The sequence below is a fragment of the Erinaceus europaeus genome, chromosome 11, assembly GCF_950295315.1.
Source record: "Erinaceus europaeus chromosome 11, mEriEur2.1, whole genome shotgun sequence".
Lineage (NCBI taxonomy): Eukaryota > Metazoa > Chordata > Mammalia > Eulipotyphla > Erinaceidae > Erinaceus > Erinaceus europaeus.
Window position 1 is genome coordinate 46,633,633 of NC_080172.1, and position 27,202 is coordinate 46,660,834.

Sequence of the window (27,202 nt, forward strand, 5' to 3'; positions counted from 1 at the left end):
GTCTTTGCTATGTGACCTTGACAAGTGGTCTACACTCTCTGGGCCTTGAGTTCTTAATCTACAAAGACAAGTGTTGACTGGATGGTCTTTCCATGCCCTTCCAATTCCTACAGATTATCACTGCACAACACTGAACGTGAGATGCCAGGCGAGCAACCTCTGCCCCCCTACACCTCCCCAGAAGACAAAATCCCTGAGACCACTGGGGTGGCATGCCTTCACTACACCAATGTTGACCCAAAACAAGGAGTTGTGGAGGGGGAAGGTGGTGGTGCACTGGTAGAGAACACATATTACCATTCAGGAAGACTGCAGTACAAAGCTGGAGAGAAGCGTCACAGGTGGTAAAGCAGTGTTGCAAGTGCTTCTCTTTCTCCCCCCCCCCCCACCCCACCATTTCTCTCTCTTTTCCCTCTTCTGGGAGCAGTGGAGTTGTCATGAAGGTATCATGCTCTAGTACCAAAACTTATTAGCATGACTTAATAAATAGGGATGAGGTGGGAGAACGCAAAGTGAAACAGACTGGACATGGTATATTGCACCAAAACAAAGGGCTCTAGGGAGGGAGGAGAGGAAAAAAAAACTTTGGGGACTTGGTAAATAATAAAAACTGTACAAATATGTCAATGACTGCATTTTAAAACATATATATATATACATATATATATATATATCAGAAGGAAGAAGGGTTAGATTGTTTAAGAACACAAGATTTATAATCAAAATGACTGAGTCTGAACCCTAACTTTGCCCTCTAAAGACTGTGGGTATTCTAGCAAGTCCACTAGCCTCTGGTGCCTCTTTCTTCTCTGGGACCTGAAGATAACATAGTAATTAAGCATACAAGTCTGCTGTGAGGCTCGGATGAAATGTACATGTGATGGTGGTCCATCAACAAACACCTGTACTTAGAGGAGTGCATAAAGCAGACTAGCACAGCCCCAGGGCACTGTTCTCCTTCACCAGCCTGCAGGCTGCTGGCAAGATCTTGGACAAAACAGCCTTGCTCTTCACTCTGCAGGGGTGAGCTTCAGGGGCCAGCAGAATAGACCTCTCACAGGCCCATACCCCTGATAAAGCTCCAGGCTGGGATGCAGAATAAGGAGCTAGTGGGCAGCTACAACATGAAAAAGGAGGCTAGGCTAAAGGATAGGCTCTCCTTAGAATCATCACTCCATAAGCCCCTGGAAAGGGAAAGTGGTAAGGAATATAGAGCCAGTGACAGAAGCTGAGTAGGAAGAATGAGCCCAGGAGAACTTCCTGGAAGAGGAATGCCAGCAGCTGTGAGCCACTGCAAAGCTGTTCTTTTCCCAGACCTCAGATAAACAACCAGAGATAAGCACCTCTTACTGTTTTGTTGTTGCTGTTGTTTTGTTGTTGTTTTGTATACGTGGTTCTGAGGCTTCATGCATGCTTGAGTCCACTGCTCTGTGACTACTTTTTTCATTTTTTATCTCAGATACAGGAAGGGAGAAACACCACAGTATTGCTCCACCAAACCTGGAGATTCCCTCTGGTACCCTGGTGCTCTCATGTGGTGTCAGAGTTTTAATCTAGGGCTTAAAACATGATAAGACGTGTAGCTTCTAGTGAGTGAGCTATCTCCTGGCCCTGACAACCACCTCTTCAGAGCACCAAGTCAGGAAGGCTGGAGTGAGGAGGGAGATGGCAGCCTTGAGACACCTCCTAGACAGGGACTAAGAGAAAACTGTCCCCACTGAGTGCCAGCAATGCTAAGGGTGGAGTGCCTCAAAACCATCTTAAAGCCTGGCATGTCAAGAACCTGGAAGACTCCAAATGCTGAAGTTGGATAATCAAACTAACTCAGTACACTGTGACCTCCAACCATGGTTTATGCAGAAGTGACACCACTTCTGGTCTGTGATTAAGTGGGGAACCAAGTTTACAGTCACATACCAGGCAAAGTTCACTTGAAGCCACAAGATGGAACCCTGCTGTCCAAATGCCATGCTGATCAGCCTCACCTAAAGTTAACTAGGCAGACATACTAGTTAGCTCTTTAATATTAAAGCCCTAATGAGGCTGCCAAGATAGTTCCACTCAGAGGGTGCCTGCCTAACCATACATGCAACCCAGGTTTAAGCCCAACTCCCACCACACTCCAGTGCTATAGTATCTCTGTTACTCTCCCTGTTTCTATCTGAAATGTCAGCCTGAAGCAGAGAAGCTACAGAGATGACAAAATTAAAATAAAATATAGATAAAATCAATGCCTTATTAAGTGCTATGTTTGGTGGTTAAGACGGACATGGAAAAAAAAAAAAGCAGCCAAGAAGATGCCTACACAATTTTGAAAAGGCTTCTTTCACTTCACCAACGTTTACACACTGTCCAGTGCACTAGCCTTGGCTGGTTTAATAAATAAAGCCTTCAGATTTTACATCTAACAGAAAGGAAGAGACTACAAAGATTTCTTATAAGAGAGTCAGCGCTTCAGGACGAGGTGGTGGCACACCTGGTTGAGTGCACACGTTACTGAGTTCAAGCCCCTGGCCCCCACCTGCAGGGGGAAAGCTTCTCCAGAGGTAGAACAGTGTTACAGGTATCTCCTCTCCCCCATCTCTCTCAAATTTTCTCTCTCTATCCAAAATAATCAAATTAAATATATTAAAAAGAGAGGATCTTTCAAATCAAACTCAAACAATGTAAAGGTTACTAGCTCTTTAGAGTCACCTGTACTTCTATGAAGCTTTGCAATTTCATGCAAAAATAGCCTCTTTCAAGAGAACCATGCTATATAGGAACAAAATTACCACTGTGACAAGAACATGAAAGAAACAGCTACAATGTGCTTTCACCATCACTCTCTGAAGAAATGCTGTTTGGGGGACAAGAAGGTTGTGTAGCAGTAGTCACAGGACTTGCTTGTGAGAGGACCCCATATCACTAATAGCCAAAGCTGATCAGTAATCTGATGTTTATAAAAGAAGAAAATAAATATGTTTTAACACCCAAAAGACAAGTGGTGTCACACCTATTACCAGTTGCCAGGACCTAGGTTCAAGCCCCCAGGCCCCACTATAAGAGGGAAGATTCATGAGCAGTAGAGCAGTGATGCAGGTGTATCTTTTTATCCCTCCTCCCTTACCAATTTCTATCTCTGAAAGAAAGGAAGGAAGGAAGGAAGGGAGGGAGGGAGGAAGAGGAGAGAAAGGCTGAAAGAGAGAAAGAATGAAAAGCATCAGTAGGGATAGATGTATAGTACAAGCACCAAGCCCCAGTAATAATCCTGGTAGTAATAAAAACAATAAACTTTAAAGGAAAGTCATGTCATAGAGCTACAGACTTTAATTCTCAACCACATGATGCTGGCATTTTCCTGAGAACTAGATAAGAAACATTATTTTGGCAAGTGGGTTCACAAATCGGTTGGAACCATGGTCCACGGTTATTCCTTCTTTAGTGCTAAATAAGACTTTCTGTTTTCATACCCAGAGAAGCCATCTATTTGGACCTTGTTTCTCCCCAAAATCTCCGTGATGTCTCTGCTTCAAAGCTGACAAACCTGCCTTCTAGAGAAATCCTGATTTCTTCTCCCCTAATACCTGGCTCCTCTTGAGTTCACCTTGGGTTCATACTGTCCAAACCCAAACTGGTGCCACAAGTTTTTGAAGGCTACAATCTAATCAGGATCATTTGGATCATTACAACTCCACCATAATTAGCTGTCAATTTATTGGAGCTGTTATTTCAACATTCCATTGAGCAGAACAAGTTCACATATGCACTTTGAACAACAGCAATTGAGTTCCAGTGATGAAAGGAGGGGAGAATGCTGCTCTTCTCACATTGTTGTTAAAATTTCGGATGCTCTTGCCGGGCCGGCTAGCTTCACGGTGGTGAACAGAGACGCGGAGACAACGGCTGGGCAGGGCAGCTGTATTTCTTTATTCAGGAACAACGATTCACAAACTAAGACAAACTAATCACCAAACAGAACTCTGCTGTCTCTTTGCGGCGGCGCAAGCACTCTTTCTTTTTCTCTCGAACTCAGGAACCCTCTCCCTTACTCTCGAACTCAGAAACTCTCGCACCCTCGCACTCTCGAACTCCGGAACTCAGGAACTCGGTCACTGGGGAACTCAGGAACTCTCGGACTCCGGAACCCTCTCCCAGGGTCCCTTGGGGCGGGGCCAAGCAGGCCCGCGAAATTAACAGGACTCATCCAATTCTCTTGGAGGGGGAGGGCTAGAACAAGCCAATGTAAAGCATACGACATCACATAGAAGTGATGGTACTGGCCCAGGGTAGGTGAGGAAATTTTTAGTTATTTTCCTAATAGACAAAGTCTCTTCCAGCCAACAATTCCTTCACATCCATGGTACAAAAGGAAACAAGAGCAGCCTTGCCTCCTACATTTTAGATAGCTATTTCCTTTTCATGGGTCTTCACGAACTGGGTCTTATCATACTGGTTTGATAGACAACTTACTTAAGCATCAAACTTATTCAGTGACTGACAGATGCACTGGGGAAGGTATTGTGACATGGTAACGTAGCTAGCATGGGGAACATGAAACGCAGTCACTTAAACTCAAGTCCCTTCAATTCCATAGCTGCCTCTGAGAATGATGTCAGTATTGATGTATGTATGAGACTACATTACCCCATGAACCAAGAGTGTTGGTGGAAGGACCATGCTATCCATCCCTTTAGCTTGCTCTTTAACAATAAAAGCATCTGGTGATTGTTTTCAAACACACTAAGAATCAGTCAAAATAAAGCATCCCCAAGAATAACTCAAAATAAAGCATCCCCACTAAAGATAGCCCCTGGTGTACAGTCCAGAACTGAGTTTGGGGATTCATTCATTCTTTCAACTCAGTGATGAAGACAAAGGTGTGTGACCATTCAGTAGTCACTATTCTTTTTGGTTTATCTCACTTATCATAATCCCTTCAAGCTCCAAAGAACAAAAATTAAAAACACAAAGTAAAACTTAGAAAAGTTTGGTGTATTGCACCAAAGCAAAGGATTCTGGGGAGGGAGGACAGGGAGCAGCTTGGTGGAATGGGGGAGTTTTGGGGTCCTGGTGCATGATGGTAGAAAGAGATCTAAGTTGGAGGTGAGATTGTCTGGCAGACAGCTATCAGAGGGAGATGAGAGATTGTATAGTCTGTCAACATCAGCACTATAAACTATAAAATCCTCAATGAAATAATTTAAAAAAAATAAAGATAACAGGTCCACACATGAAACCCTGAGGAGGTGAGAAACTTCTGGCAAAAGAGGAACAGATTATCTCTTAAATGCAGACTAAGCTCAAGCACTAGGACCAGAAACCTAGCAGTGGGCCTAAGACAGAGCATACCCAGCATGACCCTAAGAGCCACCTCAAGTGCTCTGAGCTTGGCACATACCCATGCCAGATCTCACAGAAACAATGCCTGCTATCCACTCTGGCTGGTCATCCCTGCAGCCTGATGGCCGTACAATTGCATCACGGAAGGGGCTGGCCACACACTGAGCTGCCCATCTCAAGAATGCTAAAATTTTCATGAATGGGCCACCATTCGTGTCTGCAATTACAGGAGGTGGGGCCATCACCATGGGTCACGTAACAGAGGCTGGCCCAGATCAATAGATGAGTCAGGTTCTTCAATAGTATAAAACCTCTGTGCTTCTCTGCTCCTCACACAGCCAGCATCTCCTCTCCTCACTCACCTTTTCTTGGTGCTCTGGGTAAGTGTGGCTTCCACTGGCTCTGTCTTCCTCTTCTGGTCTTTGGCCAGACCTGCAAAGGTGAAGGGGACCCTAAGGCAAACAGGGATGTCCTCTCTCCTTTTGGGAGCTGTAGAACCTCTACCTGCCCCGTAGCGCTCATGTGGAGCGCTCATACAGGCAGAAGAGATTGCTACTGTTGCTGCTGCTATGCAGGTTCTGTAAACTGCAGAAGAGAGTCTATCCTGACTCTCTGGAGCAGGGAGACTCTGCAGAGGCTGTTCCGTGCAGCCTGTGAATGGACTGATGGGACCTGGTACACCTGACAGAAAAAAAAAAAAAAGGACTGAAACTAGAAAGAATGCTGGGGGGGGGTGGTTTAGGAAGCACAGAGGGAGATGTTCTAAGGTAGAAACAGCTTGGGAGATGCTGAGCCCCTGGTCAGAAAAGGAACAGAGACAAATGGTGCAGGTGCGAGCTAGTAACTCTAGTTAGAGATGTAAACCTCAACTAAACCTCAAGTCCATCCCCATTTCCAGACAAGACCACGCAGGAGCTGATCTACTCTTATAATCAGTCTGTGCTCAGAGTTTGGTTCAGTGGGTCAGATCAAGAGTTTGTACTAAAAGCCTCTGCAGAGAATGTGGTGCAATAGCCTTCTGACATTGGGACAAACTCTCCTCTGTTGTGTGGCGGCTCATAGTTATTGCGTACATGGCACTCAGAAAATCTGTGCTAGGATTAAAAGACAACTGAAAGATGAAGTTCTGCAATCATGTTTCTACAAAAAGCGAAGTTTAGAGGGAGTTTAATCAAATGTTCCAAAACCACAGAGCAAAGGGCAGGGGACAGGAAGAACACCACTAAGGGGCTATTTAAAGTTTAACAAGGTCACTCCCAGAAGGAGAAACACAGCTCTTCTCTAAGAGCTCTAACCCAAGCAGTCCTCAGTTTCTGGGCCTGAATAGGATACCTGTTCTGGGCCTCTCAGTTCAGTCTGCAGGCATCCTGATGGGAGTCATTGCCAACGCAGCAGGTGCCCTCCTCCTGCATCCTCCAGTGGTTGGTCCAGTGATGCTCTCTGCTCTCCCTGCAGGACTACCTTTCTTCTTAGATAAGATGTCTCACCAAAAAAAGCAGCCCACTCCACAGCCCCCCATGGGCTGCGGGAAGACCTACGGCGGCGGCGGCGGCGGCGGCAGCAGCGGCGGCGGCTGCGGATTCTCTAGTGGCGGCGGTGGCTGCAGTGGCGGAGGCGGCGGCGGTGGTTCCAGCTGCGGAGGCGGCGGCGGCGGTTCCAGCTGCGGCGGCAGCGGCGGCGGCTCCGGCGGGGTTGTCAAATATTCAGGCGGCGGCGGCGGCGGCTCCGGCTGCGGCGGCTATTCTGGCGGTGGCGGCGGCTCCGGCTGCGGTGGCTATTCTGGCGGCGGCGGCGGCTCCGGCTGCGGCGGCTATTCTGGCGGTGGCGGCGGCGGCAGCTCCAGCTGCGGGGGCGGCTACTCAGGAGGAGGTGGCTATTCCGGGGGAGGCTCCAGCTGCGGGGGTGGCTCTTCTGGGGGCGTCAAGTACTACGGCGGCGGCTCCGGGGGCGGGGCCGGCTACTCCGGCGGTGGCTCAGGCTGTGGGGGCGGCTCCTCTGGCGGCGGAGGCGGCTGCGGGGGCGGCTCCTCTGGCGGCGGAGGCGGCTGCGGGGGCGGCTCCTCTGGCGGCGGAGGCGGCTGCGGAGGTGGCTCTTCCGGCGGGGGTTCCAGCTGTGGCAGCTCCTCCAGCCAGCAGGTGCCTTGCCAGAGCTACGGAGGCTCTGGCTGTGGGGGAGGCTCCAGCGGCGGCTACAGCTGTGAGGGCGGATACTCAGGCGGGGGCTCCAGCTGCGGGGGTGGATACTCCGGAGGCGGCTCCAGCTGCGGGGGCGGCTACTCTGGCGGTTCCTCTGGCGGAGGAGGCGGCTGCGGGGGCGGCTCCTCCGGTGGCGGCTCCAGCTGTGGCGGCGGGTCCGGGGGCGGTTCTGGCTATTCCTCCCAGCAGACCACCCAGACCTCTTATGCGCCCAACTACAGTGGGGGCTCGTCAGGCGGCGGCTCCAGTTGTGGGGGCGGTTCCTCTGGGGGCGGCGGTGGCTGCTACTCCAGCTGCGGGGGAGGCGGCGCAGGCTCCTCTGGGGGCGGCGGCTGCCACTCCAGCTGCGGGGGAGGCGGTGGCTCCTCCGGGGGTGGCTCCTCTGGGGGTGGCTCCAGCGGTGGCAAGGGCGTCCCGGTGTGCCACCAGACCCAGCAGAAGCAGGCACCTTCCTGGCCGTGCAAATAAAGCCCCTTGGTCACCGCAGAGGCTGCGGAGCTGCAGAGGGTCTCCGCGGACAGCAAAGGGGTTAACGTTCTCATGATATTGCAGGAAGTTTTCCAGACTCCCTGCACCTTCAGCTACCTGGAAGGAGCCACTGAACAGTCTCTTGGACTGCACCTTGTCAGGCAACTTTTCATCCTTGGTCTCTGTACAACTAACTCCCAACCCCAATGTTTCCTCAGCTAATAAAAAGTGTGACTCATGAGAATTTCTGAGTTTCCAGTCGTGTTTGTAATCTTCAAGTTCATTGGCTCAGCCACACGTGCTTTCATTCAGCAAGCATATTAATCTTAGTGTGGAAGTGGGTGGGTAGATACAAGACGAAGAGTGAAAGAAGATAGGTGGCCAGTGGCCAAAGATTTGAGCAGTGGCTCAGGTGTCCCAAAACACGAAGTTCCTGGGAAAGAACTTAAATGCCTCCTCATGGGTTGTGTAGCCTCCATGGGTCTCCTCCTTGAGCACAATGCTTTTCAGAGACAGATCTGCACTGGAACCCTGCTGTTTTTTGTAGTCCAATGGAAGACAGAGTGCAGGGTGGCTGTGCACAGGAGCACTGGTTTACACTACCCAGACAGAAAAAGAAAATAATCATATCAATCCACTCAACACAGGAGAAACTATGGTGACTCTGTTAAGTGCATAGCCTTCAAAAGAAGTATATTATTAGCCAGGTCTGAAACTCTCCAGGTTCCATTTCATGTCCTAATTCCACCAGCATTTACCATGGTACTGGCCAACTTTTACTCAAAGCACAGCACCTGCTACTTAAAAAAAATAAGGTACTCTCCTTGGCCAATTGCTGCTGAAGTCAAAACTTTACTTCCAGGTCTTCCTACTACAGAAGCATCACTCCCTTCATCCTTTGAAAGCAGTGGTTTATGACCAGGCCATGGGATGCCTAATTGAGCACACATGTTACAATGTGCAAGGACCAGAGTTCAAGCCTCCAGTCACCACCTATTGGAGGGAACTTCACAAGTGTCAAAGCTGTGTTGCAGGTGTCACTTTTTCCTTCCCTTCCTTAATTTCTTTGTTTCTAGTAATAATTAGCAAAACAATAATTTATAGAGATCGAGCAGCAGCCTCAATGATGCAATAGTTCAGTTGGTGTATTATTATTGTTGTTGTTTTGTGTTTTTAATTAACGATTAAGGCATTTAGGTGAAGTAGATCAATTTCTACCCATGACTTCTGCTATGCTCAACTAAAACTATCTGGGGATAATATATAAAACAGTTATAAGAGTCCAAAAGATATTGAGAAGACAATAGTAGAGTCCTCAATAATTCTCTGTGGTAAATTTCCTAGGTTTTTTTTTTCTTTTCCTATGTATCCCAGATTAAATAGAAGTTTGTCTGCAACTTAGAAATACCAGCAGGTATAGACAAGAATATCCCCCCAAAATTTATTTTAGTCAAAAAACTAAGAAAAAGATGAAACACGAAGGACAATATCCAACCTGCTGTAGTCAACTATTAATATATTTGGAAAATAATAGAGTCATGGTACTTTTACCAGTACCCAGTGAAAAGGGGATAATAATGCACATACACACACATGTACTTTATGTCACTACAAACATATAATAAGCCTTTTGTAATAGAACATTTGAATAGGATACAGATTTTCATAACAATGTCAAAAGCATCCAGCACAAGATCAAATAATGAAATAAAAAATCTACCCACTTTCGGGAGTTGGGCGGTAGTGCAGTGGGTTAAGCGCACGTGGCGCCAAGCACAAGGGCCAGCATAAGGATCCCAGTTCGAGCCCTCGGCTCCCCACCTGCAGGGAAGTCACTTCACAAGTGGTGAAACAGGTCTGCAGATGTCTATCTTTCTCTCCCCCTCTGTCTTCCCCTCCTCTCTCCATTTCTCTCTGTCCTAACAGTGACAACATTAATAACAACAATAACTACAACAACAATAAAAAAACAAGGGCAACAAAAGGGAAATAAATAAAATTTTTTTTAAAGTTTTTTTAAATCCACCCACTTTCAAGATTGTTTGTAATTAATCAGTTTGCACCAGAGCCCAATTTGAAAAGGATAAAAGCCAGCTTCCAAGGCAGGAAATTTGCTCAGAAACAGCAGTAATCATCTGAACCAATCCATTTGACATAAAGTTCTTCAGTTGCATTTGAGCTTTAACATTCAAGAGTTGTAACACTCCAGAGATGTAACACAATTTTTGTTTCATAACAATATCACTATGCAAACCAAGAGGCAAGAAAATCTCTACTTGAATGAGAAAAGACATGATACTAACAGTTACACTAACAATGAAATGACACATATTTGTTGGTGATCTGACAGTGATTTTCCAACTGAATTTCATTTATTTATTTTACCTTTAATGGAAAGTCATATCTCAAAGTAGGATACTATCAGTGGTTTTAATTGTTAAATCATCCTGGAAATTTAGGTCAAACTCCCTTCATATTCAGTAAGTTTTTTCCATTCAGAGGACAGATTCATTAGTTCCTGACCCACTCTTTGTTTATTTTCAATTCAATAATGTTACGTTGTGTCATTTTTACTATTGTTTGTAAGCATATCAAACATTTTCAATATATTCATTTTCTTTTTTATATTTTGTTATAATCCTGTGAGTCTCTTTTTTTATTGATTTAATAATGATTGACAAGACTGTGGGATAAGAGGGTTATAATTCCACATAATTCCCACCACCAGAGTTGGCAGGTCAATCCATACACCCAGACTGTTTTTATGATTCCATAGTAGGGCAGAACTCTGGAGAGGTGTGGTTCCAGGACACATTGGTTATGTTGTCTGCCCAGGAAAGTCAAATTGATGTCACAGTAGTATCTGCAACTTGGTGGCTGAAAAACATTAAGATATAAAGCAGAACAAACTGTCTAATAATCAGGAACCTAACGGCAAAAACAGAGCAGATGAGATTTGTGGTCTCCACTTTGGAAAAAGCTAGGAAGTCTATTTTAGGTATATTCTAAGAGACCTATGATTTTACTGATTTTTGCTTGAGCCTGACAGCTAACATCCAAGTGGGCTAAAGGTATTGTCTGGGGAGATGTTGTCAGAATTAGAAATAGGACTAGAAGGCTAGACTAGGGCCCCAGATGATGGGATGTTCTGATTGTGACCAAAAGGACCATCATTAAAGTATGGTAATCTCTTACCCTAATCCAGCTTTTGTAGCCCTTACTTTATCTGACAAGGGTAGCCTTAGAGTGATTTAACAAAGTGAAATAGGAAGTAGGAGAGGAGGGTATCTAGGTCTAAGTAGAAACTATTTTGTTAAGTACTTTATGGTGCCTTTTTTCAGGTCTTTCTACTTTCTTGCTGCACTTACAGAGTCACTGAAAAATATTGCACACTTTTACTTTAAGGTATATATTCTCCCCTAACTTATGCATACATGTGCACATGTGCTCTATCTCCTGTGCCCTGGTCTATATCTAGGTTCTGTGACTAATCTATTTTTTTATTCAATTAAAATATGAAATTCCAGGAAAGAAATAAATGCACTGGAATTATGAAAATTCTTCTACTTTATTTTTGTCTTCCCACCACTAAAACATATTTTGTTGATGTTAAAATGATGGTTTTAAGTTCTTCAGAATATTAAAAATAACACTGAGTCATGTCATTTGATGATAAGCAAAGCAAATGTAATCATTCATATGGTCTTCTCTGACACTTGTGCATCACAGGGATTTTAAATATATTACAAAAATTATCTTTATTATTTTTTATTGTCTTTATTTATTTACTCGATAGAGACAGCCAGAAATTGAGAGGAAGGTACAGAGAAACAACTGCAACACTACTTCACCACTTATGAAGCAAAAAATTCTTCAACAATCTTCAACAAAAGAAAAATAGAAAGGCATGGTAAAGAGAAGACAAAAAGAAGAATCAAGTTGACATTTTAGAACTAAAAAATTAATAACCAATGAGAATTGAATTTTAAAGTTAAAAAATATGAAACTCACTAAAGACATTCAACAGCATAGAAAAAAATCAGGGAACTCAAAGTAGATCAATGAAGATTATCTTATTTCAACAATCAAAAGAAAATTAACTAGGAAAATAACAAAGCCTAAAGAATCTGCAGGACAATAGGAGTTAGCATTCATGTAATCAGTGTCCTAAAACAAGAAAAAATTATGGGGCCAGAATATTAGAAGAAATAACAACTCAAGATTATCAAATCTGGAAAACTTTTTTTGAAAGACATAAATAATCCTATAGACCCAAGAGATGAGTCAACCTCAAATAGAATAAACCCAAGGAAACTCCATATCGATTTACCACTCTCAAAACTGAACTCAGTATAGAATAAAAATTTATATTTAAAACCTCCTAAAGAGGACACCAAAGCCATGGCCTTTAGGATGCTCATTAAGATGTACAATTCAATAGAAAGAAACTTCAACAAAATCAGACAATGTGTAACAAATACAATAGTTAAGCTTTAAAAAATCAGCATAGTCTTACTGGAAAATTCCATAATATAGCTCTCCAGTGTTCTAGCTCAAGAAGAGACTGGACCCACTTGGAGGGCAGGGAGTTACATTTATTTCTCATTAACAGGTTTCAGATGGATTCCTACCAGGCCTTTCAACCTTTTCAACACCCAACCGTTTTTTTAAATCTTTTTTCAAGCTGGGTACAGCACAAGCTGTGGTTTTCTCTCCTTTGTGGTTTTCTTTTGCCTGTGGATCTTTTCATTTTAATAGGAGTCCACCAGCAGAAAGACAAGGGGCTAGAATCAAAGCAGTGAGATAAAAGAGAGGAACCTATTAAGCAAAACCAGCAGTTAATAAGTAAATAATAATTTAAAGGGAACTGAGACAAACAGAGATAACATGAGAAAAGTATGGGATAGCATAAAGAGGAACAACATTCATACTGGTACCAGAAGGAGAAGAGAGACAAGGAGAGTTGGAAAGGTTTTTGTTTAAAGGAACCAAGAATGTTACCAAACTGAAGAAGGAGTTAAATTTTCAGATACAGAAAGTAGTAAGAGCACCAGAAATTAGAAATTAAATCCAAACCTGAGTTCTTTGAGTCATCTAGTAATTAAAATGGTAATAAACAAAATTAAAGAATTTTGGAGGTTGCTAGAGAAAAGCTGAGTCACCTACATGTGAAATCCGATAGGGCTGTCAGGAAAATTCAGTTCCTGCTTTCACTAGATGTTTTGTTTTCTGCAGGTTTCTTGAGTTGGCACCAGTTCCAACTAGTATAAAAGTGCATTTGGTAATTTGTTATTAAGCACTTTAGGTGGTTCAATCAGGAGGGTCAAAGTATATAAGCTGACATACCAACAGACATAGAGGTCCATTTGGGTATTGCTATCTTTATTTCACAGAAAATTTGGAACTAAAAAGACTGGTCTAAATTCACACCCAGAATCTGCATATTTAACCACTAATCAAGTTGACTTTAACTGAATAATTAACGATAATAAAAATATATATGAGATTTCTCCTGCGATGAACAAAAAGAATGGGGGCACCAGTTTTATAATGTTCAACAAAAATAATAATAATTTACCAGAAAAGTAAAAATCATGTTTTGACTTTCATTATAAAAAGTCCTAGCCTTGATCCCAGCTCCTGGGACTTTCACAGAAGACTCTCCACTCTCTTCCACCCATTTGCTCTTGCTCCCATTACACACACACACACACACACACACACACACACACACACACACACACACACTTTGTTCTGGTCAAGTTAAGCACTGCTTAGTCTATAAATCTTGATGTTTTAGGTGAATGGATTAACCTCTAACAGGCCCTTCTCAACCACTTATTTCGTAGTCTTTCTTCTAAGAAACCTTTCTGACCCACCACCTCCCCACTCCCTGAGTCCTGTGTTCCCTTGGGATCCCAAATATCTTCAAACTTATACTCACCAAGTTGCATAGTGTTAAAAAAAAAAAAAAAAGCAGAGCTCCAGGACACATTGGTGGGGTTGCCTGTCCAGGGAAGTCTGGTCGGCATCATGCTAGTATCTGGAACCTGGTGGTTGAAAAGAGAGTTAACATACAAAGCCAAACAAATTGTTGATCAATCTTGAACCTAAAGAGAGAGGCAGGCTAGGAGTATGGAATTACCTGTCAATGCCCATGTTCAACAGGGAAGCAATTATAGAAGCCAGACCTATCTTCTGCATCCCACAATGACCTTGGGTCCATGCTCTCAGAGGGGTAAAGAATAGGAAACCTCTCAGGGGAGGGGATGGGATATGGAGTTCTGGTGGTGGGAATTATGTGGAGTTGTACCTCTCTTATCCTACGGTTTAGTCAATGTTTCCTTTTTATAAATAATAAATTTTAATAAATTTAAAAAGAGAGAGAAAGGAAGGAAGGAAGGAAATAGGGGGTTAAGTGTTGGCATGCCCAGCTGAGTCACACTTTACCAAACACAAAAATCCAGGTTCAATCCCCAACCCCTAGCTGCAGGGCAGAAGCTTCATAAACAGTGTTGTGGGTTTCTTTCTATCTCTATCCCCCTTCCCTCTCAATTTCTCTCTGTCTCTATCAAAAAGAAAATGTTCAGGAATAATGGCTTCATTATGCATGCACTGATCCCACAATGATCCTGGTGGCAATAAATAAATAAATGTATAGAACAGTAGACCCAAAATGGAGGAATTTGTGCTAACAAAACCCATCAAAACAGTGATAGCAAGCCTAATTGTCATATCAGCTACCCCCAGGAATGTAATCCTAACTACACTGAGTCTTCATACTGAGAACACCTTCTTCTCAGGGGTACAGTCAGGGCATAACAGTCAGTATGGAATTTCCTCATCATTTTCCATCAGAAGATTACTTTAGACTGAAATAATTTCCTCTGTCTGACTTTTATTTCATACAACTTTTCAGAGTTACCTTCTTCTTAATAGTTGTACTCAGGAGTCATTTAATATGTTCAATTTGATCTTTAAAATGTGTTTGATTGAATTTTTATTATTTAACAATGGCTTAAGGCTAGGGAAATGGTGCATTGGTGAAGTTCAAGACTTACATCCTAAGTTTAATCCCTAGTATCACAAAAACCAGAATGTTGCTCTGGTTATCCTTTGATATCTAGCTCTCTCTATTTCTCTTGCTCTATCATAGTAAATAAACAAATTACCTTTACAACTTACATTAGATTTACATGCTCAAGGGGGGCAGAGTCAAAATAGCGACTTGGAGACAACATCTGGTGTGAGCTCCAGAAAGAAGCAGCTTACAACCTGGGATTTTCCGGAGAGGATAGGATATTTGAGCCATCCGTCTCTGGAAAGGGTGAATAAGGGGTGGTCAGGGTGACACCAAGAGAGTCCTATAACCCACTCTTCGGCTGGTAAACAGAGGCCAAAAGGATTTAAAAAAAAAAATCTTTGGCTTGACTATTTCTGAATTTACCCTTCCCCCAACCCCAGAGACAGCCCCCAGGGGCTGGCCAGCTACTCCTAGCAGGCTTCCTTTGGAGCCATTTTCTTTACCAAGATTCCTGGCTCAGCAGGGGTGACATTCCAAGTGTTTTTCTTTGTCTTTTCTTTTTGAAGGGGGCTGGAGCTCTATTTGAGTGACAGAATACTTGACCAAATAAGGCCTCAGCCCTGCCTGGGAAAGACTAGAGGGAGGGTTTTTTGTTTGTTTCATTTTTTTGTTTGATTTTTTGTTTGTTTTTTGATACTTATTATAATTGGTTGTCTTTACTTGCTTTAGGAAGGAGACCAGGCTGTGTGCAGCCAATCTGGAGTGGTCCAAGCTGCAGATTGACTGTTAGGGTTTTTCATTCTATTTTATTTTATTATTACTATTATTATATATGTGTATCACTTTTCCCTCCTCTTCAGGTTGACCAAAATTAACTGTTGTTGCTTTTTCCATTGATAAGTGACTGGGTCTCCTATCCATTATGCGAGGAACTTGCTTCTCTCTCCATCTTCCCTCCACCCTTCTTTTTGTCTCCTCCTAAGTAATTAAAAAATCTCTTTCCTTTCACTGCTCTTTTTTCTTCTTCTTCCTTCTTTTGCTTTTGTAATTCACTGGCACTCATTTGTAAATAATTTTGTGGAAGAAATCTGACTTGGAGTGGACTATGTGTGTGTGTATTTGTGTCTTTTCTACTTTTCTTTCTCTTCTTGCTATACCTAGAATTTAGAGTGAACAATAGATGTGTACTGGGCTAGCTTCATAGGTGGGAGAGAGATGACCAGAGATTCATGGCTGAGCTGGGAAACGGTGCAATTCAATGCTGGCTTTATTCATCTGCATTTATACTCTCCAAGAAGGAAGTGGTAGAGTGTAAAAATAGGGTATGACTAGGAGAGGGGGCAGAGCAAAAAGAGAATGCGAACCAGTGGGATTAAACCAATGTCCTGCAGGCAGGGTGGTTCTCAGGTAAAGCAGTGATTATGTAAATAGACCACAGTGTTAAGCAATGCAACAGAAGGGGTCTTAGAAGCAGACCAACAGATTTGAATACTAATAATCTGTTCTTGCTTTGCCTTTTCTCCTTTCTATTCTTTTTCTTTGACTTTTGGTTCTTTTTTTTTTTTCTTCGATGGGAGACATTGTTTGACTAACTGGTATTGGTTGAAATGTATTAATCCTTGTTCTAGTTGCTATTGTTGTAATTTCCAAGGTTTGTGACTGCATTTGTGAAAATACTTTAGTATAGCATGGTTTGTACTCAAAACACAACAACTGAAGAACAACAGAACAGAAAAATACAAACCAAATCAACAAAAAATGGTTAAGTCAAGATTAAATAAAACTGCTACCACAATGAAACAGGATAGAATCCCAGAAGAAACTTCAAATCAGTCAGAAGTAACCATAGATAAGAACAGTAAGCAAGCAATAGTAAACCTAATATTTACAGAAATGCAGACAACTATGAGGGAAAGGGCTATCAGAAATAGGGAAACAAAAGATGAGAGAGACAAGGAACATACTAGCTATGTCGAGATAGAGAACTGAAAGCTGGAAAAGTTGGGCTAAAAGGACAATTAGCAGAACAAGCTAATACAATAACTGCACTGAAGAAGGAAGCTGAGGGAAGGGAAAGCAGATCAACAGAAGCAGAAAACAGAATTAGCCAGTCAGAGGATGAGCTAGACAAAACGAATAGAGGTAAAATAAGGGCCAAGTGGTGGTGCACCTGGTTGAGCGTACATGTTATAGTGTGCAAGGACCCGGGTTCAAGCCCCTGGTCCCCACTTGCAGAGGGAAAGCTTCACAAGTGGTGAAGCAGGGTTGCAGGTGTCTTTCTGTCTCTCTCCTTATCTTCCCATTCCTCTCAATTTCTGGCTGTCTCTATCCAATAAAAATAAACATAATTTTTAAAAAGAGGTAAAAGAGCTTTAAAAAAGAGAGAGATTGAGAGACACTGAAAACAACAACAGAGACATGCGGGATGATCTCAAAAGAAGTAACATTCATATAATTGGTCTACCAGAGGAAGAAAGAGAGGAGGGGAAAGTAAACATTCTAGAGGAAATAATCAAAGGAAACTTCCCAGACCCAAACAACAGAAAGGACATCAAGATTCAAGAGGCCCACAGAGTGCAAAACAGAATCAACCCACACCTGAAGACACCAAGACACATCATAGTTACAATGAAAAGAAGGATTTAAAAAAGGATCCTAAAGGCTGTAAGAGAAAAACAAAAAGTCGCATACAGGGGAAAACCCATAAGACTACCAGCAGACTTCTCCAATCAAACTCTAAAAGCCAGAAAGGAATCACAAGATATCTATTGATCCCTCAATGAAAGAGAGTTTCAATCAAGGATAATATATCCTACTAGACTTTCATTCAGACTAGATGGAAGGATCAAAACCTTCTCAGACAAGCAACAGTTAAAGGAGGAAACCATCTCCACGCCTGCAATAAAAGAGGTTCTAAAAGACCTCTTATGAACAAAAGCATCACTATAATACTTACCATGTATCAGAGCAAATAAAGAATTATTGAACAATGGCACAGCAATACCTTAACTCCATAATATCAGTAAATGTCAATGGCTTAAACTCACCAATTAAAAGGCACAGAGTGGAAGGATGGATCAGAAAACACAATCCAACCGTATGCTGCTTGCAAGAATCCCACCTGACCCAACAAGACAAACATAGACTTAAAGTGAAAGAATGGAAAACTATCCTACAGGCTAATGGACCACAAAAAAGGCAGGGACAGCCATTCTCATCTCTGACACCATGGACTTTAAATTAGATGAAGTAATAAAAGATATGAAAATCCATTAAATAATGATTAAAGATCAATCAACCAAGAAGATTTAACAATTATTAACATCTATGTACCCAATGAGGGATCTTCAAAATACATGAAACACTTACTGAAAGAACTACAAAACTACATCAATATAATTCAGTAGTAGTGGGAGACTTCAACATAGCACTCTCACACTTAAACAGATCAGCAAAGCAGAGAATGAACAAATAAACAAGAGAATTTATGAAAGAGGTGAACAGACTAGGCCTCTTGGACATTTTCAGAGTTCTTCACCCCCCAAAACAGGAATACATATTCTTTTCAAAACCACACAGCAGATCCTTAAGGTTAAACCACATATTAAGCCATGAAGACAGTATTAACAAATATTCAAGAGCATTAAAGTCATCCCAAATATCTTCTCAGACCACAGAGGAGTAAATCTAACATACAACAGTAAACAGAAAATTACTAAAAGTCACAAAACTTGGAAACTCAACAATATGCTTCTTAATAACCACTGGGACAGAGAGGCACTGAAGCAAGAAATTCAAATGTTTCTAGAAACAAATGAAAATGAAGACACAATCTATCAAAATATTTGGGACACCGCTAAAGCAGTACTTAGAGGGAAATTCATAGCCATACAATCACACATGAGAGAACAAGAAAAAGCTCAATAAACAACCTTACTGCAAGCCTTAAGGACTTAGAGAAAGAGGAAAAAGGAACCCTAAAGCAATCAGAAGTATAGAAATCACTAAAATCAGAGCAGAAATAAAAAACATTGAAAATAAGAGAACCGGTGGAGCCAAGATGGCGACTTTGAAGCGAGCCTCAGCTGCCATGAATAATAGACAACAGCTTGCAACCCATGATTTATTGGATAGGGTAGGTTACTGGGCTGTCTGTAGGAGGTTGAACACAGGCTGGTCAGACTGACACCAAAATACAGTACCATGACTCTCTCTTGGGCTGACAAATGGAGATCAGGGGGACAAAGGAAAATCTTTTGATTATTTCTGAGCTGAACCCCCCCACCAAAGTACCAGTCCCCAGGGGCAGAGCAGCTGTTCCTAGCAGGCTCCCCGCTGAGCTATTTTCTTTACCAAGATCCCTGGCTCACCAGGGGTGTCATTCCAAGCTTCTTCCTTTAACTTCTATTTTTTTAAGTGGCTGGAGCTCTAATTGAATGACAGAATATGTGACCAATCAGAGCCTCATCCCTGCTGGGAAAGACTACCTGGAGGGTTTTTTTTTTTTTTTTTTTTTGGATACTTCTTACAATTGGCTGTCTGTCAGGCTGCCTGCAGCCAATCAAATGGTCCAAGATGCAGACTGACTGTTAGGGATTTTCTACTTTATTTTATTTTACCACTACTATTATTATATACACATTTACCTTTTCCATCCACCATGTTCAGGTTGACCAAAATTAACCATTGTTGTTTTATCCATTGCTAGGTAACTGGTTGTCCAATCCATTGTGAGACGAACTTGTTTCTCTCTACATCGTCTCTCCAATTTCCATTCTACCTCCTCCTAGCTAATTAAAAAAAAAAAACTCTTTCCTTTCACTGCTCTTCCTTTTGTCTTCTACCTTTATTTCTTTTTCCTTTATTTCTTTTTTTAGTTCTTTTCTTCCTTCCTCCTTCTTTAGTTTTCTGAATTCACTGATACTCGCTTCTGAATTATTTGGGGGAAAAAATCTGACTCAGAGTGGACTCTATTTGTGTGTGTGTCTTCTCTTCTTCCCTTTCTCCCCTTTCTATCACTAGAATTTATAGTGGACATAAATATAGTGGATTTGCATAATTTTGTATTCTTGCTTTCCCTTTTTCTGTCTCTTTTTCTTTTGTTTGGTTGCTATTTGTCTTAGACTGGAGGTGTTGTTGGCTAAATGGTATTGGTTGAACTGCATTAATCCTTGACTCAGTTACTATTGTTGTAATTTCTGAGGATGATGACTGAACTTGTCATAAAGATCTTTAGTATAGTGTGGCTTGTACTCAAAATACAACAACTGAAGAATGACATAACAGAAAAATAAAAACCACATCAATTAAAAAAAAAGGTTAAATCAAGAGCAAATAAAACTGCTACCACAATGAATCAGGACAGGAGCCCAGAAGAAACACCAAATCAGTCAGAAGTTATATAAGAAAAGTATGCAAGCAATAGTAAACCCAATAATCACAGAAATGAAGACAACTAAGGAGGAAAGGGCAATCAGAATTAGGGAAACAACAGAGGAGAACCTCAAAGAAAATACAAGCTACCTCAAGGTAATTAGAGAACTGAAAGCTGAAATAGCTGAGCTAAAAGGCCAACTAGCAGAACAAGCTAATACTATAACTTAACTGAAAAAAGAAGCTGAGGGAAGGGAAAGCAGATTAACAGAATCAGAAAACAGAATGAGCCAGTCAGAGGATGAGCTAGAAAAAACTAATAAAGAGGTAAAAGAGCTCAAAAAGAGATTGAGAGACACTGAAAACAACAACAGATACATAGGGGATTCTCTCAAAAGAAGTAACATTCATATAATTGGTCTACCAGAGGAAGAAAGAGAGGATGGCGAAGTAAACATTCTAGAGGAAATAATCTAAGAAAACTTCCCAGACTTGAACAACAGAAAGGACATTAAGATCCAAGAGGCCCAGAGTGCCAAACAGAATCAACCCAGACCTGAAGACACCAAGACACATCATAGTTACAATGAAAAGAAGCAAGGATAAAGAAAATATCCTAAAGTCAGCAAGAGAAAATAAAAAGTCACATACAGAGAAAAAGACATATGCAGACTTCTCCACTCAAACTCTAAAAGCCAGAAGAGAATGGCAAGATATGTATCGAGCCCTCAATGAAAAAGGGTTTCAACCAAGGATAATATATCCTGCTAGACTTTCGTTCAAACTAGACGTCGGGAGCAAAACCTTCTCAGACAGAAAACACTTAAAGGAGGAAACCATCACCAAGCCTCCCTGAAAGAAGGACTAAAAAGAACTTTTACAAAGAAAAAACATCACTATAATATTTGCCATATATCAGAGCAAATAAAGAATTTTTGAATAATGGCACTACAATACATTCAATCCATTATATCAATAAATGTCATTTGATTAAATTCACCCATTAAAGGCACAGAGTGGGAGGATGGATCAGAAAACACAACCCAGCCATATGCTGCTTGCAAAAATACCACCTGACCCAACAAGACAAACACAGACTTAAAATGAAAGGCTGGAAAACTACCATACAGGCTAATGGACCACTAAAAAAGGTAGGAACAGCCATTCTCATCTTTGACACCACAGACTGTAAATTAAATAAACTAACAAAATGTAAGCAAGGCTATTATAATGATTAGAGAAAAAAATCAAGCAAGAAGATTTAACAATTATTAACATCTATGCACCCAATGAGGGACCATCTAAATACATCAAACAGCTACTGAAAGAACTACAAAAATTCATCAATAATAGTGGGAGACTTCAACACCCCACTCTCACACTTAGACAGATCAATGAAGCAGAGAATCAAAAAAGAAACAAGAGAATTAAATGAAGAGATGGACAGACTACAACTCCTGAATATTCTCAAAGTCCTTCAACCCAAAAATTCTAGAATACACATTCTTTTCAACTTAATACAGCACATCCTCAAGGATAGACCACATGTTAGGCCACAAAGACAGTATCAACAAATTCAGGAGCATTGAAATCATCCCAAGTATCTACTCAGATCACAGTGGAATAAAGCTAACATTCAACAACAAACAGAAAATTACTAAAAGTCACAGAATTTGGAAACTAAACAACATACTACTTAAGAACCGCTGTGTCAGAGAGGCACTCAAGAAAGAAATTCAAATGTTCCTGGAAACAAATGAAAACGAACACAAAAGTTATCAAAAGGGACACAGCTAAAGCAGTTGAGAGCAAAACTCATAGCCATATAATTACATATTAGAGAACAAGAAAAAGTTCAAATAAATGATCTTGCTGCATGCCTTAAGAACTTAGAGGAAGAAGAACAAAGGGACCCTAAAGCAACCAGAAGGATGGAAATCACTAAAATTAGAGCAAAAATAAACAAAATCGAAAATAAGAGAACAATACAAAAGACCAATGAAGCCAAATGTAGGTTCTTTGAAAAATTAAAGAAGATAGACAAACCCCTACCCAGACTCACAAAAAAAGGGGGGAGAAGACTCAAATAGATAGAATTATAAATGATAGAGAAGATATTATAGATGACAACACAGAAATACAGAAAATCATGGGAGACTTCTATGAGGAACTCTGTGCCACCAAGCTAGAGAATCTGGAAGAAATGGAAGAATTCCTAGAAACATATGCCCTTCCAAAACTGAACAAAGAAGAACTGCAAAACCTAAATGAACCAATCACAGACAAAGAAATCAAAACAAGTATTAAGAATCTTCCCAACAACAAAAGTCGTAGACCAGATGGCTTCACAAATTCTACAAAACTTTCAGCAAATAGTTAATGCCTCTACTTTTAAAGTTCTTCCACAAGATAGAAGAAACAGGAACACTCCCTTCCACCTTCTATGAAGCCAAGATCACCCTGATACCAAAAGCAGATAGAGACACAACAAAACAGGAAAATTATAGATCAATATCTCTGATGAACATAGATGCCAAAATATTTTTTTAAAAAGCTCCTGGCCAACCACATAGAGCAGTATATCAAAAAATTGCTCATCACGACCAAGTGGGATTTATCCTAGGAATGCAAGGCTGGTTCAACGTACATAATTCAATCAATGTCATTCACCACATCAATAAATGCAAAACCAAACAGAACATGGCTACAACAAGGCTACAACAACAACGGCAACAAAAGTGGGGGGAATGGCATCCAGGACCAGTGGATTCATGGTGCAGGCACTGAACCAAAGCAAAAACTCTGGAGGAAAAAAAAAAGACATGTATACTGAAAAATATGAGTCACTATTAAATGAAATAGAAAAATGATACCGGGAGTCGGGCTGTAGCACAGCAGGTTAAGCGCAGGTGGCGCAAAGCACAAGGACCAGCGTAAGGATCCCGGTTCGAACCCCGACTCCCCACCTGCAGGGGAGTCGCTTCACAGGCGGTGAAGCAGGTCTGCAGGTGTTTATCTTTCTCTCCTCCTCTCTGTCTTCCCCTCCTCTCTCCATTTCTCTCTGTCCTATCCAATAATGACGACAACAACAATAATAACCACAACAATAAAACAACAAGGGCAACAAAAGGGAATAAATAAATAAAACAAATATTAAAAAAAAAGAAAACAGAAAAATGATACCAAGAAATTTAAAGAAATCCCATGCTCATGCATTGGAAGAATGAATATCATCAAAGTGAATATTCTCCCCAGAGCCACATACAGATTTAACATGACACCCATCAAAATTCCACCAACCTTCTTTCAGAGAATAGAACATAAACTTCAATCATTTATCTGGACCAGAAAATACCTAGAATCACCAAAACAATCTTGAGGAAAAGAAACAGAAATGGAGGCGTTGCACTCCCAGATCTCAAACTATATTATAAGGCTATCATCATCAAAACAGCCTGGTACTGGAACAAAAATAGACACACAGACCAGTGGAACAGAATTGAAATCCCAGAACTAAACCCCCACATATATGGACATCTAACCTTTGATAAGAGGGCCCAAAGTACTAAATGGAAGAAGGAGGCTCTCTTCAATAAATGGTGCTGGAAAACTGGATAGAAACATGCAGAAGAATGAAATTGCCACCGTCCAATCTCCATATCCCACCCCCTCCCCCGATAGCTTTCCCATTCTCTATCCCTCTGGGAGCATGGACCCAGGGTCATTGTGGGTTGCAGAAGGTAGAAGGTCTGGCTTCTGTAATTGCTTCCCCGCTGAACATGGGCGTTGACTGGTCGGTCCATACTCTCAGTCTGCCTCTCTTTTTCCCTAGTAGGGTGGGTCTCTGGGGAAGCTGAGCTCCAGGATATATTGGTGGGGTCTTCAATCCAGGGAAGTCTGGCCGGCATCCTGATGACACCTGGAACCTGGTGACTGAAAAGAGAGTTAACATACAAAGCCAAACAAATTGTTGAGCAATCATGGACCCAAAGCTTGGAAAAGTGGAGAGGAAGTATTAGGGAGGTACTCACTGCAAACTCTAGTGTACTTCTGCTTTCTTACTTTGGTGCCATACTCCAAACTCAGTCAATTTCTGCTTTGCGTTTCTACTTCTTTTTTTTTTTTTACATGCATAACATTCCCCAGATTCCCATTTAACAATACAACCCCCACTATTTCATTCATCATTTTTCATGGACCTGTATTCTCCCCACCCACCCACCCACCCCAGAGTCTTTTACTTTGGTGTAATACTCCAATTCCATTTCAGGTTCGACTTGTGTTTTCTTTTCTAATCTTGTTTTTCAACTTCGGCCTGAGAGTGAGATCATCCCGTATTCATCCTTCTGTTTCTGACTTATTTCACTCAACATGATTTTTTCAAGGTCCATCCAAGATCAGCTGAAAACGGTGAAGTCACCATTTTTTACAGCTGAGTAGTATTCCATTGTGTATATATACCACAACTTGCTCAGCCACTCATCTGTTGTTGGACACCTGGGTTGCTTCCAGGTTTTGGCTATTACAAATTGTGCTGCCAAGAACATATGTGTACACAGATCTTTTTGGATGGATGTGTTGGGTTCCTTAGAATATATCCCCAGGAGAGGAATTGTGTGGAGTTGTACCCCTCCTACCCTATGGTTTTGTTAATTAATCCTTTCTTAAATAAAAAAGAAAAAAAAAAAGAATGAAATTGAACCACTTGATATCACCAGAAACAACAGTCAATTTCAAATGCATCAAAGACCTGGATGTTAGACCAGAAACTATCAAATACTTAGAGGAAAACATTGGTGGAACATTTTCCCACCTAAACCTCAAGGACATCTTTAATGAAACAAACCCAATTGCAAGGAAGACTAAAGCAGAAACAAATCAATGGGACTACATGAAATTGAAAAGCTTCTGCACAGCCAAAGAAACTATCACACAAAGAGACCCCTCACAAAATGGAAGAAGATCTTCACATACCATACATCACACAAGAGACTAATAATATACAAAGAGCTCAGCAAACTTAGCAACACAAAAGCAAATGTTCATATCCTCTGCCCATCCAAAAATGAGCAGAGGATATGAACAGAACATTCACTACAGAAGAGATCCAAAAGGCTAACAAACATATGAAAAACTGCTCTAGGTCACTGATTGTCAGAGAAATGCAAATAAAGACAACATTGAGATACCACCTTACCCCTGTGAGAATGGCATACATCAAAAAGGACAGCAGCAATAAATGCTGGAGAGGCTGAGGGGAGAAAGGAACCCTTCTCCACTACTAGTGGGAATGTAAATTGGTCCAACCTCTGTGGAGAGCAGTTTAGAGAATTCTCACAAGGCTAGACACGGACCTTCCATATGACCCAGTAATTCCTCTCCTAGGGATATACTCCCAGGACTCCATAACACCCAATCAAAAAGGTAAGTGTACACCTATATTCATAGCAGCACAATTCGTAATAGCTAAAACCTGGAAGCAACCCAGGTGCCCAACAACAGATGAAGGGCTGAGAAAGCTGTGGTATATATACACAATGGAATACTATGCAACTATTAATAACAATGAACCCACCTCCTCTGACCCATCGTGGATGGAGCTTGAAGGAATTATGTTAAGTGAGCTAAGTCAGAAAGATAAAGACCAGTATGGTATGATCCAGGTCATAAACAGAAGTTGAGAAAGAACAGAAAGGGAATCTAAAAGCAGGATTTGACTAAATCTGGCATAGGGCACCAAAGTAAAAACACTGGCGTCAAGGTGAGGGTAGATATTCGGCTTCCCAGGGAAGCTGGGGTGGGGGGAGATTGGACACAGTCTTTTGGTGGTGGGAATGGTGTTTATGTACCCTCCTATAAATTTGTAGTCATATAAATCACTACTTAATTAATATGAGTGGGGAAAATTTATTGTATGTCTCAAACTTTTTAAAGCACATACCAACTCTTTTTAGTACTTAGGCTGAGTCTTTATTATGTTGACTCTTTCAAAAGCCTAGATCAGGGAGAACAGAAGCAACCAGTGACACAGCTATATACAAATAATGTCAAAGGACATAAATTATGGTGATGTTGGCTATGATACAGCAAATCCTAACAAAGGGAATTTTCAAAGTTGACCCAATTACCAAATAATATGATTATGACAATAACTATCTATTGTCTTCTTGAACCCTAAGACAGTATAGGAACCTCTCATTTCCACTATAGAGCCTATATTTCCCCCAGTCCTGAACCTTACGGGGGGCTCACTTTCCTGCGTTCTTCTCTCAGTTCATACCAAATAATATTGCATCCGCCTATACCAACCTAATCAATGCAACGTGAACCACTTCAGCACGCTTCATTTCAGACTGTGTCCAGAGACTTCAGATGTGCAATGACAACCCTTCAGCCTCATTGCTCGGATGAGACCTTTCCTTCATAGTATTCTCTAATTCCATTCCAGGTCATTCACTTCCTAACAAGGTCCCAAATTCTAGATATAGACCAGGACCTTTGAGACAGAGCATATGTTCACACGTATCCATAAACTAGGGCAAAATATATACCTGAAAGCAATAGTACACAATAGTCTGCAGTGAGTCAGTATAAAGTTCCTTAATGACATAATATCTAATTAGACTTAAAAATCCTCCTCACCTACTTTCTATTACAGTTCTCTCACTCACTCCAAAGATAACCATAGGAAAGCAAGGACTGCAAAAGCTGAATAAGGGCAAGAGACTGTCATACTTTAATAATAACTCTTTAGTCACTATCAGTCCACTCCATCAGCTGGGGCCCTATTCAGGGAGTCCTGAGATTCCTGAACAGAAAT

General features: G+C 41.5%; 1 protein-coding gene across 1 annotated transcript; it reads left to right on the top strand.

The window, feature by feature from the left end:
• Positions 1-5,632: 5,632 nt before the first annotated feature.
• Positions 5,633-8,229, top strand: LORICRIN (loricrin cornified envelope precursor protein). The gene is made up of 2 exons (XM_007525393.3): positions 5,633-5,702; positions 6,778-8,229. The coding sequence occupies exon 2, from the start codon at positions 6,801-6,803 to the stop codon at positions 7,983-7,985; it is 1,185 nt and encodes a 394-aa protein (XP_007525455.3). The 5' UTR covers positions 5,633-5,702; positions 6,778-6,800; the 3' UTR covers positions 7,986-8,229.
• The last annotated feature ends 18,973 nt before the right edge of the window (positions 8,230-27,202 follow it).

What these genes read in the sequence shown, in the direction of transcription:
- LORICRIN (XM_007525393.3), top strand. Translation starts at nt 6,801, where the DNA reads ATGTCTCACCAAAAAAAGCAGCCCACTCCACAGCCCCCCATGGGCTGC.